General features: G+C 33.0%; 1 protein-coding gene across 6 annotated transcripts in view; it reads right to left on the bottom strand.

Annotated features, from left to right (window-relative positions):
• Nucleotides 1-4,819: 4,819 nt before the first annotated feature.
• The window catches only part of 14-3-3zeta (tyrosine 3-monooxygenase/tryptophan 5-monooxygenase activation protein zeta), a 50,520-nt gene continuing 39,127 nt past the window's right edge, over nucleotides 4,820-16,212 (bottom strand). For 5 of the 6 annotated variants that reach the window (XM_035873395.2, XM_035873393.2, XM_035873390.2 and 2 more), the window contains 3 exons: nucleotides 12,675-12,798; nucleotides 11,297-11,460; nucleotides 4,820-9,955 (listed from right to left, as the gene is read on the bottom strand). In XM_035873395.2, the coding sequence (XP_035729288.1) occupies nucleotides 9,800-9,955; nucleotides 11,297-11,460; nucleotides 12,675-12,798 (444 nt within the window). In that variant the 3' untranslated portion in view covers nucleotides 4,820-9,799. Of the gene's footprint in view, nucleotides 9,956-10,761; nucleotides 10,926-11,296; nucleotides 11,461-12,674; nucleotides 12,799-16,212 lie in introns of all 6 variants that reach the window. The other variant, XM_035873391.2, reaches the window with a different exon arrangement.

Raw genomic sequence — 16,212 nt, 5'->3', positions numbered from 1 at the left:
TTTATAGAGAATATCGCATTTTTTTTTTTTTATATTGTATTAACAGACAAAACAGACACGCAATTTGAATGACGTCTTGTCAAAGCTTACAATTATCGATCGATATGTGTATGTCTATATATATATATATATATATATATATATATATATATATATATATATATACTAACTCTATTCAAAAGTACAGTTGGTAGTGATTCTAAATTTATCAACGATAGACAAGTATTATTTTAACACTCATCATGATCGTATTGACTTTTTTTTAATAATTTTTTTTCTCTCTCCCTCTCTCAGAATCCGAAATGGACCATCTATAAACATGTAAATATTTCCATAAACTCTTTCCTACAATATCAATTGCGAAATAATAAAATTCTTGAGATGAGTGAGAGAGAGAGAAAGAGAGAGAAGGGGGGGTATAGAAAGACACGAAATACATCGAAAAGAAATTTTTATGGGACATTGTACGAACAAAAACTCGTCCTTCCTCTCTTCGACATTAAAAATGAATTCGTAACAAAAAAGTCCTTTTGAAAAGTTTTTGCTTTTTTTTTTTTTATTACCAATCGCAATACATATATACATAAATACTTACGAACTTTTGTGATACTTTTCATAACAAAGTTTCATCATACTTTCGTATTTCGTCAGAAGAATCGAAATTTACCTTTTATAGACATTATAACATTTTCAAACTTATACAAAATTTTACTCCCGATAAAAATACAATATGTGATGATGATGTAATATAATTGTGAATCATAAAATTCATTCAATTCAATGTGAGAATGCATTAATTAATGGTGTCAATCGTTATGGTACCAACCAAGTCGTTCACTGATCTGCACAAGAACTTTCCTGCGTAGAGATATGGATTACGTGATGCTTCCAACGAAGTCATGTGCTGTCAGGTATTCGAATATACGTGACGATGATCTCGTAGGTCACAGCGTTCGTTCTAACTTAACCACTCTCTGACAGAAAAAAGAAACAAAAAATAAAAACTACAAAGAATGATCTCTTTTTATCAACATTTACACGAATAAAATATTTACATATACAATTTATGTTACGTCACAAAGTTAGCATCGATCGATTGATCGATTAATAATTTATTTTTCTTTTTAGATCTGTATAGATGTACAGTAATTGATTGAAACAGTGATTCTCAATCTTGTATGTTTCACGTACATTTTCCATATAAATGTGGCGTATCCCTTGTATAAGGATAATATAAAACTATGGTTATAATATAATAATGGGAATATAAGAAAAAAAAAAATACATATATATATGTATACAGTAAATTTTGTATTTAATTTATATACTTTCTCACGTGACATACCTATAACTTTTACTACGTATTATACGTTGAGAATCTCTAATTTAAAATGATATTGTACTCTATAATTAGGGTCGACAATAGAATGATCTCGAAACGAACGATTGAATCGCTTTTCTCAAAATGTTTTTTTACTCTCGATCAAAAAAGAACTTCCTTCTTTTTCTTTTCTTTCCCCTTAGAAAAAAATAAATATTTCATCCTTTATCGCGAGTCGTTTTTTGTTTTGTAACACAAGTTGAGGATCACTGCCACGAATGCGAAATCTCTCTTCGCAATGTATGTTTCTCTTTTCTTCGGAATCAAATGGAAAAAAACGCGTTTATTCAATTTAAAAAGAAAAAAAAGAATTTTCGTAAGAAAACATACGTTTAAACTATGCAATAATACAGCACGTGCGGTAATTAGATAAATATAAACCTTCATTAAAAAACATATATACAAATTTCAATTACCAAATAATATCATATATATATATCATATATCATGTATATATCATATATCATATATATATCATATATCATATATATATCATATATCATATATATATATATGTATATATATGTGCATGTTTTTTCATAAAACCACAAGTAAATACGATGTATGTAAAATGTTTTAGGTTTTCTTATCTGGACTTTGATAAAGTGTTATATGAATGGAAAAAAAAGGAAAAAAAGAACATGTTAACGATCTTTATACAAAATTTTTAATTATTTCAAAAAAAGCAAATATGAAAATAAAAATATGTGGACATTACCAAAGGCAGAACGATGTAACAACGTTTACGAAATTTGGATAAAAATTACGTAGATGTCCGTAGAGAAAATTTTACATATCGCTATTGATTACTACGATATTGCAATATAAATTTTCATGATTACCTTGAAAGAATTTAAATGATAAATGACACGTAATATCCTATTACAGAGATTATCATAAATATGAGTATTTCTCTCGTAGATATCGCGTTGATTAAATTAATTAAAATATGAGACTAACTTTACATGTTCATTAAAAGGGTTCCATAGGAGTGGATCGATCGCGAGAAAATTACCGTTTTCTAAATTAGAACTCGATCCAATAAAAGTTTCAGAAATCCTGTCCTAGAAAAAGACAAAAAAGAAAGAAAATCTGAATCCTATGAATTGATCAACGTTTCAAGTGTTTCGTGATTACGAAGGACAGATATTAGCCTTATTAGTGTATAAAAATTATTTTTCTTTTTTTTTTTTCTTCCAATCACCCTCCAATCGAAATTATATAATTCGATCGATATAATCATGTGCGTAGGATCGCTTTTTCATCTTCTTCTTCTTCTTGAATTTACAGATTTATGTTGACCTTTTACCACCCTGATGAAGGACGTTCAAGAACGCGATTACGCTATTAAGAAAAATTATTAATCAAATTCGAGAGATTCGAATTTGGTTCTTGATAAATTCCTTAGTAAATTTCATCACCCTAACATATTGACGTTACTTTTGCACAGCTTTTTTTAAATGAACTACCTATCGTAATAATATGTTATTATTGGAGGAATGAAGGGAACTATCAAAGAAAGAAAAGAGTAAGGAGATAGACTACAAAAAAAAAAATAAATAAATAATAAAAAAGAAAAAGGATAAACCAAAAAAGGTGCTATGTAAGAAAAGACCAATTGCTGAAGAAAAGTGTATATAAGAGAGACCAACTGTAATTTTTTTTTTATGGTTTTTCTTAGACGTTTTATCAGAATTTATTATCTCGTGTAAACGTTTATAATAATAATTATAATTTACAATTACGATGATCGATGATAAATACAAATAGAACAACGTAATTCGGTAGGAGGGACGAAGAGGTGTTGTTTCTGGATAAGGGGGAGGGTTGTGGTTGGGGGGCCAAGAGATTTTGATGATAAACAGGGATAGGGGTAAGGGCAGCACAGGGAGCCATTTTGGAAGCGACGCTGGTTTGCTGCTAGCTTCTCGATGCCAAGCGGACAACTTTTTTTTGTCTTTTTTCTTTTTGATTGCGATATTTTTTTTTTATACCGTTAAATTCATCTCGTTATATTATTATAATAATATATTCAACACACAAACGGCCGTGTTTCAAACTTCATGGATCGAACGTTGCCATTCCCGCGCTATTGGCAAGACGACACGTGGGTGTCCGCAGATTTTCTTCTCGACTCTCTTACGATGACAATGACGATAACGATAACGATAACGCTGGCGATGGCGATAGCGATGGCCACGATGATAATGATGACAATGACGATGTCGATAACGATGGATGATAATGATAATGATGATGATGATGATGATGATAACGATGATAATATTATAATTTATGTATTTTTTTGTGTTTCTTTGTTGGAACAACACATCTCATCCGACATACATTCGTTCGCTTCTAATCAAATTTTCATGTTTTTCGCGTTTCGCGATGTTCTATTATGGGCGTGTAAATGTGTTAATATGCGTTACGTAACTTGCCTTTTTTTCTATTATGCGTCCGCGCGCGCATGTGTGCGTATGTGCGTGTATGTGTCAAGCGAAGGACGCGAAAAAGAAAAGGATTAAGTGGGGGAGAAAGAAAAAAGAAATTGAAATGATCAACTTGAAATCGAAAGAAACGTATTCAAATGTGTATTTGCGCATAGATAATAATTGGAAAAAAAGAGGATGAGATGAGAGAGACAGAAAGAGAAAGAGAGAGTGAGAGAGAGAGAGAGAGAGAGAGAAGATATATATGTCGAGAAACAAAACGTTTCTTCTTTCGAAAAGATCGATTTCGCTCATCCATTAATATTATAACACAACGTATAAACGTATATATAATTGGTGTGTCTCTAATAAAAGGACTCATTTTCATGGTTGTTGTTTAAAAGAAGAAAAAGAAAACAAAAGAAAAAATAAATGACAATTTTTATTAAAAAAAAAAAAAAAAAAAAAAAAAAAAAAAAAAAAAATACGAAGAGAGAGAGAGAGAAACGAAAAGAACGCAAACGACGACAGCATCATACGATGACGTATTTTTGAAATTTGTTACGTCGAAGGAAATTTTTGCTATAAAATATCGTTGTGTAAGAAATTAATTACGGTCCTTATTACAAGAGCGATAGGAAATATACTATTGACTGAATGATATATATTATTATAGGACAAGCTTGACAGAGAGAAAGAGAGAGAGAGAGGGAGAGAGAGAGAGAGAGAGAGAGAGAAACACACACACACACACACACGCATATATATATATATATATTGGAAAAAAACTATAGGAGAGAAAGGCGAAGTTTGTAAAATTTTTATTTCGTAGACTTGCTGTGCAAATTCTAAAAAAAACTCCTATTTCTGTTTTAATTGTTTCATTTCTCACTCTTTCTTTCTTTCTTTCCCTGTCTGATGGAAATTTTTTTATAATATTATTAAAAAACATACCCGCTCAGTTATGATAAAAAATTATCGATAACTTTTTCTCTCCTTTTCCCGCCCTCCCTCTCTCTCTCTCTCTTACACACATTTTCTCCCTCTCTTTACATTCATTCTTTCTCTCTCTCCCTCTCTCTATTTCTTCCGCATCGGCGGTAATTTGTTTAACTTTACAATAAATTAATGTATTAATACCAATTTATGCATATTTGTGTTCTTAAATAATTGAATTCTCTTGTTTTCTCTTTCTTTCATTTAGATCCAAAAAAAATTCATTTTTACGCTTAATTATTTTCTTTTTTTTTCGCATTAACTCTTTCTTGCGAGATCATTCATATACACACACAAACACACACATGCGCGCGCGCGCACACACACACACACGCACGCAAATATATGCATTCACGTTTCAAACGCTATTTTACGATCTGTTAAATTCTTTTTTTCGAATAGAATCAAATTTCGTCCCCCTCATATTTTAGATCGTTCAAAGAAAAACCAATATACTGACAGATCGAAAAATGGTAACACCATGACGGTATGTAACGTTTGCTCATGTTTTTCTTTAATTTTTAATCGATTATCTTTAATTGTTTGTTTGGTAACATTTGCATAGAAACGCGCGCGCCCGCACATATACACACCCAACCTTCTCGATTATTTAATTATTTGCGAAACGTGTGTATAAAAGAGCACGCACGTATAAATATGAATATAGTTAAAACAACATACTTTTTATGACTTATTAACGATTAATACATATTATGTATTATATTTGACTTTTTTGTAATCTGCCATTTTGAAAGAAGAATAGAAAAAAATTACGAACGATGTGTTTCTTGAATATGTACTTCTCTCTCTCTCTTTCTTTCTCTTATTTCTCTTAAATTCTAATTTCTCTCTGGCATATTTTTTCTGCTGACATCTTGAATTTTATTTTTCCGTCACCACCAAAGATTCTCTTCTCTCTCTCTCTCTCTCTCTCTCTCTCTCTCTCTCTCTCTCTCTCTCTCGATATTTCATTCTATCGCACAATAACTCAATTACGCCAATTTATCAGAAACACGCTGAAGTAATGTGTTATTATATAATCGTATACTCAAATGATTCTCTATTTTTTTTTTTTTTTTTTTTTTTTAATTTTTTTAAATATTTTTTTTCTATAATCAACTAAACCTCCTACCGAAAATCAATAGTTAAACTTTATAATTTTAAGATTACGAATTTTTTTTCGTTTTTTTTTCTTGTGAGAAACGATTATCAATGCGTGCGAATCACAACGAAATGATAATCTCATCCTTTCAAACTGCCCACTCTAAACCCAATGTCTAAAGAGTTTAAATTTTTTAGTCACAAGTTTTTTTTAGGGGAAGAAAAGGAGGAGAAGAAGGAAGAGGAGAAGGAAGAGCAGGTCGACTGAACGGAATGTTCCAACATTTATGTACGTGTATCATAACTCCATATACTCTCTCTCTCTCTCTCTTTCTCTTTTTCCCCTCGTTATTCTCCTTTCTTCGGCGCAAATACGATTATAACTATATGCATTAAACATTTTTTTGTCATTTTTTTTTCTGGGACCGTATAATGATATATAGATTATATATATATATATTTATATATTATTGCGCATAACGTTTCAAAAGAGCGGTGGGAGGGTTGATTTAATAGAGGAGTGTGCATGAGGAAAGAGTCGAGAAAATTGGGACACCCTCTACGTATTTTATCAATGTATTAATGAAGAAAAAGTTGTCGCGGTATAATTGGACGAATTACATTACATATAATGATGTATAACGCGCGTTTCTCTCGATATATTAATTCAGAAACTTCTCGATAACTTTTCTTTATTTTCTTTTCATTTTTATTTTATTCCTTTTTTCTATTTCTTTCTTTCTTTCTTTTTTTCGTCTTTTATTTTTTAAAGAGGAAACAAAATGTAGAGAGAAAAAAGAATCTAAAAAATTTCTCCTTTTTCTCTTCCCCGGTCCCATATTTTTATCTATCGCGTTTGCGCGAGCTTGTTGCGAAAACGGCCACGACGACGATTAAAAGCGAAGATCTCTTTGAAACTTCTCTTCTTCTTCTTCTTTTCTCTCTCTCTCTCTCTCTCTCTCTCACTCTTTTTAAATTTTGAATTTTTTCTCTTTTCACTCATCTCGGATGATATACAGATTTTTTTCGTTTTTTTTTTTTATTTTTTTTAACGATGACACAATTAGAGCACACTACTAACAATGACCGTTCGTTAAGTATTTGGAGAGAAAAAATGCGAGTATATCGCGAGGATGAACGAGTTTTTTTTTCCTTTTTTTTCCTTTTGAATAGACAAAAAAGAATGGACGATGCGAACAAAAAGAATAATAATTATACCGACGTATATGCAAGAAGATGGTTTTTTAATGAGGCGCTTAAGGTGTGGAGAGGATTTAGAAGTTTCGGGGGTAGGTTTGGGAGGAGGGATAAGAGATATATCGGTAACGTGTATACACGTATAAAATATATTAAAAAGTGTTTTAAATCAAGTCACCACTGATGTCGTTTGGAACTTAATAACTTACTGTATTTGTTTTTTTTTTCTTTTTTTTACTCTCCTTTCTCCTCCTGCGTTCTTCCCTTCGTATAATAATAATAATAATAATAATAATAATAATAATAATAATAATAATAATAATAATAATCGTACTTCCTAGACAATGTGAAATTTAATTTAATGACAACTGGATAATAATGTAGTTTAGATTCATGCGTGCTTATTTTTTTCTCTTTCTTTCTCCCTCTCTATCTTTCTTATTTTTTTTCTCTTTCGTCGCATATCATATTCTTCGAACTTTCGCGCTCCTCCTTTTCTTTGTTTTTTATCTAGCGATACTCTTGAGAGTCGGTAAAAGTAGCAAACAGATCTGGGAGTAGTGACAGTGACATTTGTGGTTGGTAGTGGTGTTGTGGTGGTGGTGGTAGTGGTGTCGTCTCATGTTATATTATTCGCATTTCGTGTCTCGTCACGACGCGCAGAAAGTTACAAACATTTTCTTAACATTCACTCATTCTCTCCCTCTCTCTCACTCTATCTCACTCATTCATTCTTTCATTCCAACGCGTGGACACATATAGGCAACATACACAAAAAAGACGCACAGAAGAAACACGCTTTCTTTCTTGTATCTTAGAGCGATTTTAAAACTGACATCTTGAATTTTATTTTTCCGTCACCACCAAAGATTCTCTTTTCTCTCTCTCTCTCTCTCTGTCTCTCTCTCTCTCTCTCTCTCTCTCTCTCTCTCTCTCTCTCTCTCTCTCTCTCTCGATGTTTCTCTCCGTAATTAGAAATTCTTCTCCCTCTTTTCACGCTTCTCCAACACACATTATATATATAGTGACGTTAATACATATATGTGTATGTGTGTATATATAATATATATATTGCGTTTATTTTCTTACTCTTTCGCTTCTTATACGCTATCTCTCTCTTCCTCAGACGCAAAGTTTCATCAAAGAGACATACAACGAACGACGAGACAAGATCTGCGAAAATACCCTCTGTTTCTCTCTCTTTCTATTTTTCTTTATTTCTTCCTGTCCTTTTCCCTTTCTGTGTAATTTTTTCTCTTTTATTTATCATTGTTATTATTAACTCGTTTCTTTTTGCGTTTCATCATTCACAATTTTACCGCTTCCTGTTTTCCTTCGTTCAGATAAATATTATACGGGGATGTAGTGTGGTTAAACACTTTTGAGAGACTTCGTGCCAAAAACCCCCAAGAGGATCCATTTTAATGACATTCCATTTTTTTTCGTACCATTTCTTTTCGTCGCGAAACACAACGATACCAACAAACAAACGTTATATGCTCGTACAACGCCGTGAGCCCCCAACCGTGAGAGTAGGAGAGGGGAGCTGGCTTACTATTACATACTTCCTCTTTCTCTCTCATTCATTATTACATTCATTATTACATACTTTCATTCACTCATACGTTCATTCATTCGCAGTCGTTCGCTTTCCTTTCTTTCTCTCACTTTTTCTTTCTTTCTTTCTTTCTTTTTTTCTTTCTTTCTCTCGTTCGTTCGTTCGTTCATTGCTCGTTCAACACATTTGCCCACTTTTATATATCTTTCGACCATCTGTTCTCTTTTTCTTTCTCTCTCTCTCTCTCTCTCTCTCTCTCTCTCTCTCTCTCTCTCTCTCTCTCTCCCTCTGTCTCTCTCTCTCTCTCTCTCTCTCTCTCTCTCTCTCTCTCTCTCTCTCTCTCTCTCTCATATCGCTCTTCTTTCCCAATTATATATAACAATGTTTCATTGTCCCGCATATGGATATAGTGATAATAGAGAGATGTAGCATTGTGTGTATATGAGAAAGAGAGAAAGAGAGAAAAAGAGAAAGAGAGAGAGAAAGAGAGAGAGAGAGAGAGAGAGAGAGAGAGAGATAAAGAGAGAGCAACATATTGAGGAGGAGGAAGTATGCGATGTGTTGTATTTCACTTAGACGAAAGGACATGGTCGAGAATCATTTCTTTCTTTCTTTTCTTTTTTTGTATCTCCCCTTTTTTTAAATCGATGATATAGAAGAGAGGCATTGCGTTCGGAGCTATTATCGAGCCGAATGTAGTATAGCTGTGGCGACGGCATCGGCAACATTATTATGATGTGCGGATGTGATGTTGATGTTGTTGCTGTTGTTGTTGTTGTTGGCGGGACATTAGACAAGGAGATTTTTTAGTTATCGTAGAGAAGAGAAAAAAAGGATTTGGAGCATTGTTTCGAAAGTGTGGCAAAAGGAGGGAAGATAGAAGAGGGCGTAGGAGATATACGGACAATATAAGGGATGTTGGATGAGGAGGGTAGGAGTGATGGATAGGGAACAAAGGTTGAGGGAAGGAAGGTAGAAGGAAACGCGAGGACGAAAAGAAAACAGGTGTGAATGAATGGATGGATGGATGGAGATACGGGGTGGATGGAGATGGGTGAGCACTTCAAGGGACGGGGGAGACGATAGAGAATAGGATGCTCTTATTAGATTAGAAAGGACTTAAGCTTAGGAAGGTTAGTTGTCGCCGCCCTCCTGTGGTTCGTCCCCGTCGCCCTGCGTGTCACTGGTCCAAAGAGTAAGGTTGTCACGCAGCAACTGCATAATCAGCGTGGAGTCTTTGTAGCTGTCCTCATTTAATGTGTCCAGTTCCGCGATCGCATCGTCAAATGCCTAAAAAAATAATAATTGCATTTTATTATCATTGGTTTATAATTTAACACATTCGCTGTAAATGTAACAATTAACGAAATTGTTTATTGTTGCTGTAGTGCCATTATAATTAGTTTTTCCACCGTTCGGCGTCATCGACTAAAAAAGGGGGAAAAAAAATGCACTTAACAAAGATATTTATTTTTGGAGATGCAGCGAATGTGTTAATTAATAAAGAAAATCAATATCCGATATATTTTATCGATTACTATCAAAGAAAATCATTGTTAGATAATTATAAATCGTAGTACGTGCATGGGGATATTCATTTAAATTATGATAGTATTATTGCATTATATTATTATCTTTTGCGACTTAAGGTGAGTTAATAGTGGTACAGTGGGTGAGAGAGGAAAGAAGTACTGTTATTACGAGACTATCAAAAAAAAAAAAAAAAAAAGTTAATGATAGTTTGAAATAAAACAAATAAGATGATATATATTGCATGAATAGTAATCATTGTTAAGATATAAATTCAAGTATATATATATATATTACAAAGCGATTACATATGAAAAAAACTATGTTAGAGATAAATCAGGGATTATACAATACTGAATTGTAGAAGATCGATAAAGTTTTTGCATGGCAGAAATTTTCGGGTCATCAAATCAGCGCGCGCTCGGTACACACAGAGACAGGCACCCACATAAAATGTTCCATTAGATATTATTATATTGTACAAATAACAATATGATCAATAAGTCATTCAAACAAACTCTAAAACAAAAAACTGAACAAACAAAATGATTCTTGTTACCCCTGACCTGTTTGGCCAAATGACAGGCCCTAGCGGGGGAATTGATAATTTCGTAATAAAAAACGGAGAAGTTGAGGGCAAGGCCAAGCCTGATGGGATGTGTAGGCTGCATTTTTGCTTTCGCTATATCGAACGCCTCCTGATATGCCTTCTGTGAATCATCGACTACCGCTGCAATGTAAATCACAGAGAAAGAGAGACTATTGAGATACTATATCATTTTCACGATCTCTATTTGTATTACGTGTCAGTTTATCGTTAGAAGAAGGAACAAAAATGGAACGTGAGAAAGAAGAAAAGTAAGTATGTTATAAATAAGAAAAAAGAAAAATCAAATCCAATGATGGCATGCCAATGTTAAAAAGAAATTCGCGAGGACAAAATTATCTTCTCGTTTGGAGAAACCACGACCACCAACATCACCCACAACCACTGCACCATCTCACCATGAATTATTCAGTCGCTCATCTCAAGCTAAAATGCTGTAAAAACGTATAAAAATATCGATTAAGTGTTATTGTCTTATCTTTTTTTTGTTATACCTGTTTGGCCAGCTGACAGGCCTTATCTGGTGAGTTGAGGATCTCGTAATAGAAGACCGAGAAATTTAGAGCTAGACCTAGCCTGATCGGATGGGTGGGTTGCATCTTTGACTTGCTGATATCGAACGCTTCCTGGTACGCCTTCTGGCTATCATCTACCACAGCTGTATATATATACGTAGATGACAATCAAAGATGAGTTTTGTTAGATTGGTCAGAAATATCATAGATTAAGGAATTATTGATTTAAACAATACAAATTCAGACATAAGCAGAGAGAGATATTATACAAACGCATACACACACTTTTGTTTTCATGCTAAAAAAAACTATACTATCCAACTACTCTTAGGTATCTTTGTTTGGCGCGACATCTGTCGGATAATATTATTTTCTTTTCAGGTAGGCTCAACTTGAAGGAAAGAAGAAGAATTGCACAAAATAGTTTCACAATGGTATATAAAAAAAAATATTTATCTTCGAACAGTTTCATTAGTGTTCCTACATACGGATAATTCATTAAATTCCAAAGAGTAGTTTTCTCTTAACGAAACAATTTCTTTTCCTTCCTTTTCTTGTTACTCGTATATAAATATATATATATATATATATATATATATATATATAAAAGAAAAAGAAAAACGAAAATTGGTGAGAAAGTTTGCAATGGCAGATGGAATTCTTGCGTTAATAATTACCGAATATTCTTCGTGTTGTTTATAAGTTTCTTAAGAAGTTATTTTCAAGGATTAATTATACGCGAAGAGAGCACAGCTCAACCAGAAAGGATATCTTTAATCGAAAACATCTGCCAACGCAACGGACTCACCCAGCTGCCGCAGCCATTGCTGCGTTTTCGTTTCACCTTTAAAGAAAAAAAAAACCTGAACGGCGTTTCGTAAAAGACCCACTTTTGATCTATATCTCTCTCGAAACAATAGCATATGTTTGTATGTGTATACATATATATATGTACACACACTAGTATGCCCTTTATCAATTTAACTTGAACCGACGATCACAGCCCTCGATCTATTTTATCATACTTTTATCAAATTTTTCAGATTTGAGATTGAAGTATAAAAAAAAAGCACAATCCCAATTTGATATATTGTTATAGACAAATTCAAGATACAGTAAGGATCGATTTTCGAAACGTTTGTTAAGAATGAGTGACAGAAAAAGAGATCAAAAAGTGATTAGTAATAAATATGATAAAAGTGGTCCTTTTTTCTTTTTAATTTCCTTCTCTCTCGAAAATCGTGATGCGTCATTGTCCTTATTAAATAGACAATGAACACATGTATTTCGAGAATTGTTTTCGAGAGTTATTTTTTTTCCTTTTTCTTTCTTTCTTTCTTTGTTTTCAAGTACGTACCGTTCCTGGTTTCACCAGTGGCAACTTCTGCGAGATACCTGTAATAATCACCCTTCATCTTGAGGTAGAATACTTTGCTTTCGGCGTTGCTAGCTTTAGGGATCAGGTACTTGTCTAAAAGACCCTGAAAAATGAAATAAAAAAAGAAATATTATAAAGAATGAATTTACCCTATCTCGAAATCAATGAAAAATATTTTTTTTTTGGGATACTGTATGTTATATACAAATATTTTTATATTTGTATAGTATTCAAAGAGAAAAAAAATTCGAATAAAGGATAAAAAAAAAAAAAAAAGAAAAAAAATTAAAACAAAATATCCTCTATAGTTTGTTACGAATCGTAGGAAGATAGAAAAAAAATTATTGTTATTCTTGAAAATGGCGTGAAATTTAACAACAAAAAGAAATATATATAAAAGAAAGAAATAACCATAAAAAAAGAACTAATGTTTAAAGTAGACGATACACACATACATGTAAAAAAAAGATATTTTGCGTAAATAAGATTGAAATAAATTGCAAGTAACGTTGGTCGATAAATATAAAGACAGAAAATCGAGTTAATCGTTCGCGACGTTGAAATATCGAATTTATCGACTGACATAATAAATTACAATATACGACATCGCTGGAAGGACACACACATAGTCAGTATCATGGTAATACTAAATGACGCTTCGAATAATACTCGTGGCGTTTTAATCGATGACAAGGAATACAGATATATACCTATTGCAAGTTATCGAGGAGGAGTGGTATATGAGAAAACCGGGAAATGAGTATCATTGAAATAATAAACCACCACGTGTTTAATAAAGAAAAAACAGGAGATGGGATAGTCGTATTAGCAGTTAAAAAGCTTAGACATCTCGTCGATACGTTAGCTATGGATATTAAACGACGTTGCTGCTGCAGTTATCGAACCTTGTTCCAGTTTTGCCGCCCTTTTACATATAATATGTATCTACCAAACAACACGTTATATTTTGAGTACGTCAAACCCAAATCTGACCTACTTCTCACAGAGAGCGTTTAATTAACACCCGATTTTTCCAGATCTCGAACGTGTATGAATGTGTGTGTTGAGAGAGATAGCGAGAGAGAGAGAGAGAGAGAGAGAGAGAGAGAGAGAGAGAGAGAGAGAAGTAACAGCTAATTCTTTGTTAGGGCATGTGTGAAATGCACTCTTTCTTTTTTTTGTACACACACACGCCACACACACACACACACACAGTATAAAGCAGGATGATGGATCATTCGTTACTTCGAACACGAAAAAAAAAAAAAATTAAAAATGAGAAAAAGAAAGAAAGAAGAAAGGTTTCTCTTGTCGACATAAGAGAGAGAGAGAGAGAGAGAGAGAGAGAGAGAGAGAGAGAGAGAGAGAGAGAGAGAGAGAGAGAGAGAGAGTAGCCGCCATTTGCAAATGTGAAGATTTCAGTTTTAAATGATTCCGATTGTGAAACACAGTCAAGGTCAAGATCATATTACCTTGAGAATCCTACATAGGACATGATGGTAGGAGCGTGTGAAATATTTTTTACGACCTATTAGAAAAGTATAAGAATACATTTTTTTATACGACGAGAGAGAGAGAGAGAGAGAGAGAGGGAGGGAGGGAGGGAGAGAGAGAGAGAGAGAGAGAGAGAGAGAGAGAGAGGGAGAGAGAGAGAGAAAGAATGTGTTACATGTAAAAGAGATGAAATCGACAATCGATATTCTCTCGGTTAATTTCGATCCCTTTGAAGGAAGGAGGGTTTCCGTTATAGAACGTTGTCTTCCACTTCCGGTAAGAAGAATACGATCATTCTGAAGAGAATAGACCGTGCTCTCTTCCGAACGGAATCTATTTTCGATTTCAAGGAGGGAAAGGGAGAGAGAGAGAGAGAGGGAGAGAGAGAGAGAGAGAGAGAGAGAGAGAGAGAGAGATATCGTAGGTTTTCTCGAACGTGATTAAATTGAGACGATAGAAAACTAATTGACACATTATAATTAAAATAAAATCCAAATTTTCTGCGACAATGTCGAACACAAAAATTTCTTCTCAATATATTTATATAATATATTTTGATAATACACAAAAATAAAGTGATAATCAATTATTAATTCGTAGATCAAAACTGAAGAAAAAAAAAAAAAAAAAAAAAAAAAAAAAAAAAAAAAAAAATGGTTGAAATTTTGATATATGTAAGATGGATCAAAAGGTTCTTATTAGGTCATCTTAACTATCAATTACTCTTCATCGCGATTTTTTTTAGGCTAATTTATTTACTTTTTTTTTTGTTTTAGATCGTAAAACTATAAGCTTAAATACTTTGAAAAAGATCATTTAAGAAGAGACATTTTGACCCTGTCCTGTAGTCATAATTGCTTTTTTTCTTTTTTTTTTTTTCTTTGATGCGCCAGAGAGAACACCACACTTGCTTTTTCGATTGGGAACAGCGGAAGTTGGAAGTCTGTCGACACTGAGGAGATCGATGTCTTTATAAGGAGGAAATCTAGTTCTTTCACATCAGAGAAAATCTCGTTTTTCCTTCTTGGAAAACGTCCTTCTCGGGTCAACGACAGGTTACTTAATGATTAATACAACGATTTCCTCTAACATTTACGAGGCGAATATAGCAAAGAGTAAGCTGCATCAACGTTCTCCTTTCCTTCTTGAAAGTGCCAGCAGAATTGTTAAATGGGCGATGTATCCATCGATCGATCGTTTTTAAAGATTACGGATGTACATGAAAGGAAGTAGGCGTATCTTTATAAATGGAATATAAAGTAATACTAATATTACATACAAAAAAGAAGGAGGGAAACTATTAGGTTGACCAATAAATATTATCGGGGAAAAAATTCCCTTAATATCTTATATTGTTTTTAACAATTTTTTTTTCAAATACACAATAATGAGTACGAGCTATATTAATCACTGTCTAATGTATCTATTGAGTTATCGAGCGAACAGATAATATAAGAATTTTTTTTTAGTAGTTAAAACTAATTTTTTAATAAAATTATTGACAAACTTTTACAGTTATTGACCGATGCACATAGGAAAAAAGCGAGAAAAAATGTGGACTTTTCACGATGAAAAGATGTGTATATATATATAAATCTCAAGTGGTTTTGTTGACTTGTATGAACAAAAAAATAAATAAATAAAAAAGAAAAAAAAACGAAAAAGAAAAAAAAACGAAAAAGAAAAAAAAACAAAAAAGAAAAAATATATTGAATGAGATTATACACTTCGTGTGTGCCGTACTTTGAAACCCGTTTGGGAAGTATCACTTGTCGTCGGTCTTTAGCGTGCGCGTTCCCTTCGGATCGACTTACCACAATGAGATCTTCTTCTTCAGTGTCTCTTTTGAGATAATATATATTAGAGGAGAATATAGAAGAGAAAAGATCACTCTCATCAGATTGAATTTCAAGGATCTCGATTACGCGACTATCTACCCACCTACCATACTACTATTACTACTACCACTATTCTCCCTTTTTCTTTGAATTACGCGCTCAAGATACCGACCCGAGCAATGTCT

This window comes from Vespa mandarinia, chromosome 10, assembly GCF_050613455.1.
Source record: "Vespa mandarinia isolate Hongniang chromosome 10, ASM5061345v1, whole genome shotgun sequence".
NCBI lineage: Eukaryota > Metazoa > Arthropoda > Insecta > Hymenoptera > Vespidae > Vespa > Vespa mandarinia.
This window is presented reverse-complemented; position numbering and strand designations above follow the sequence as displayed.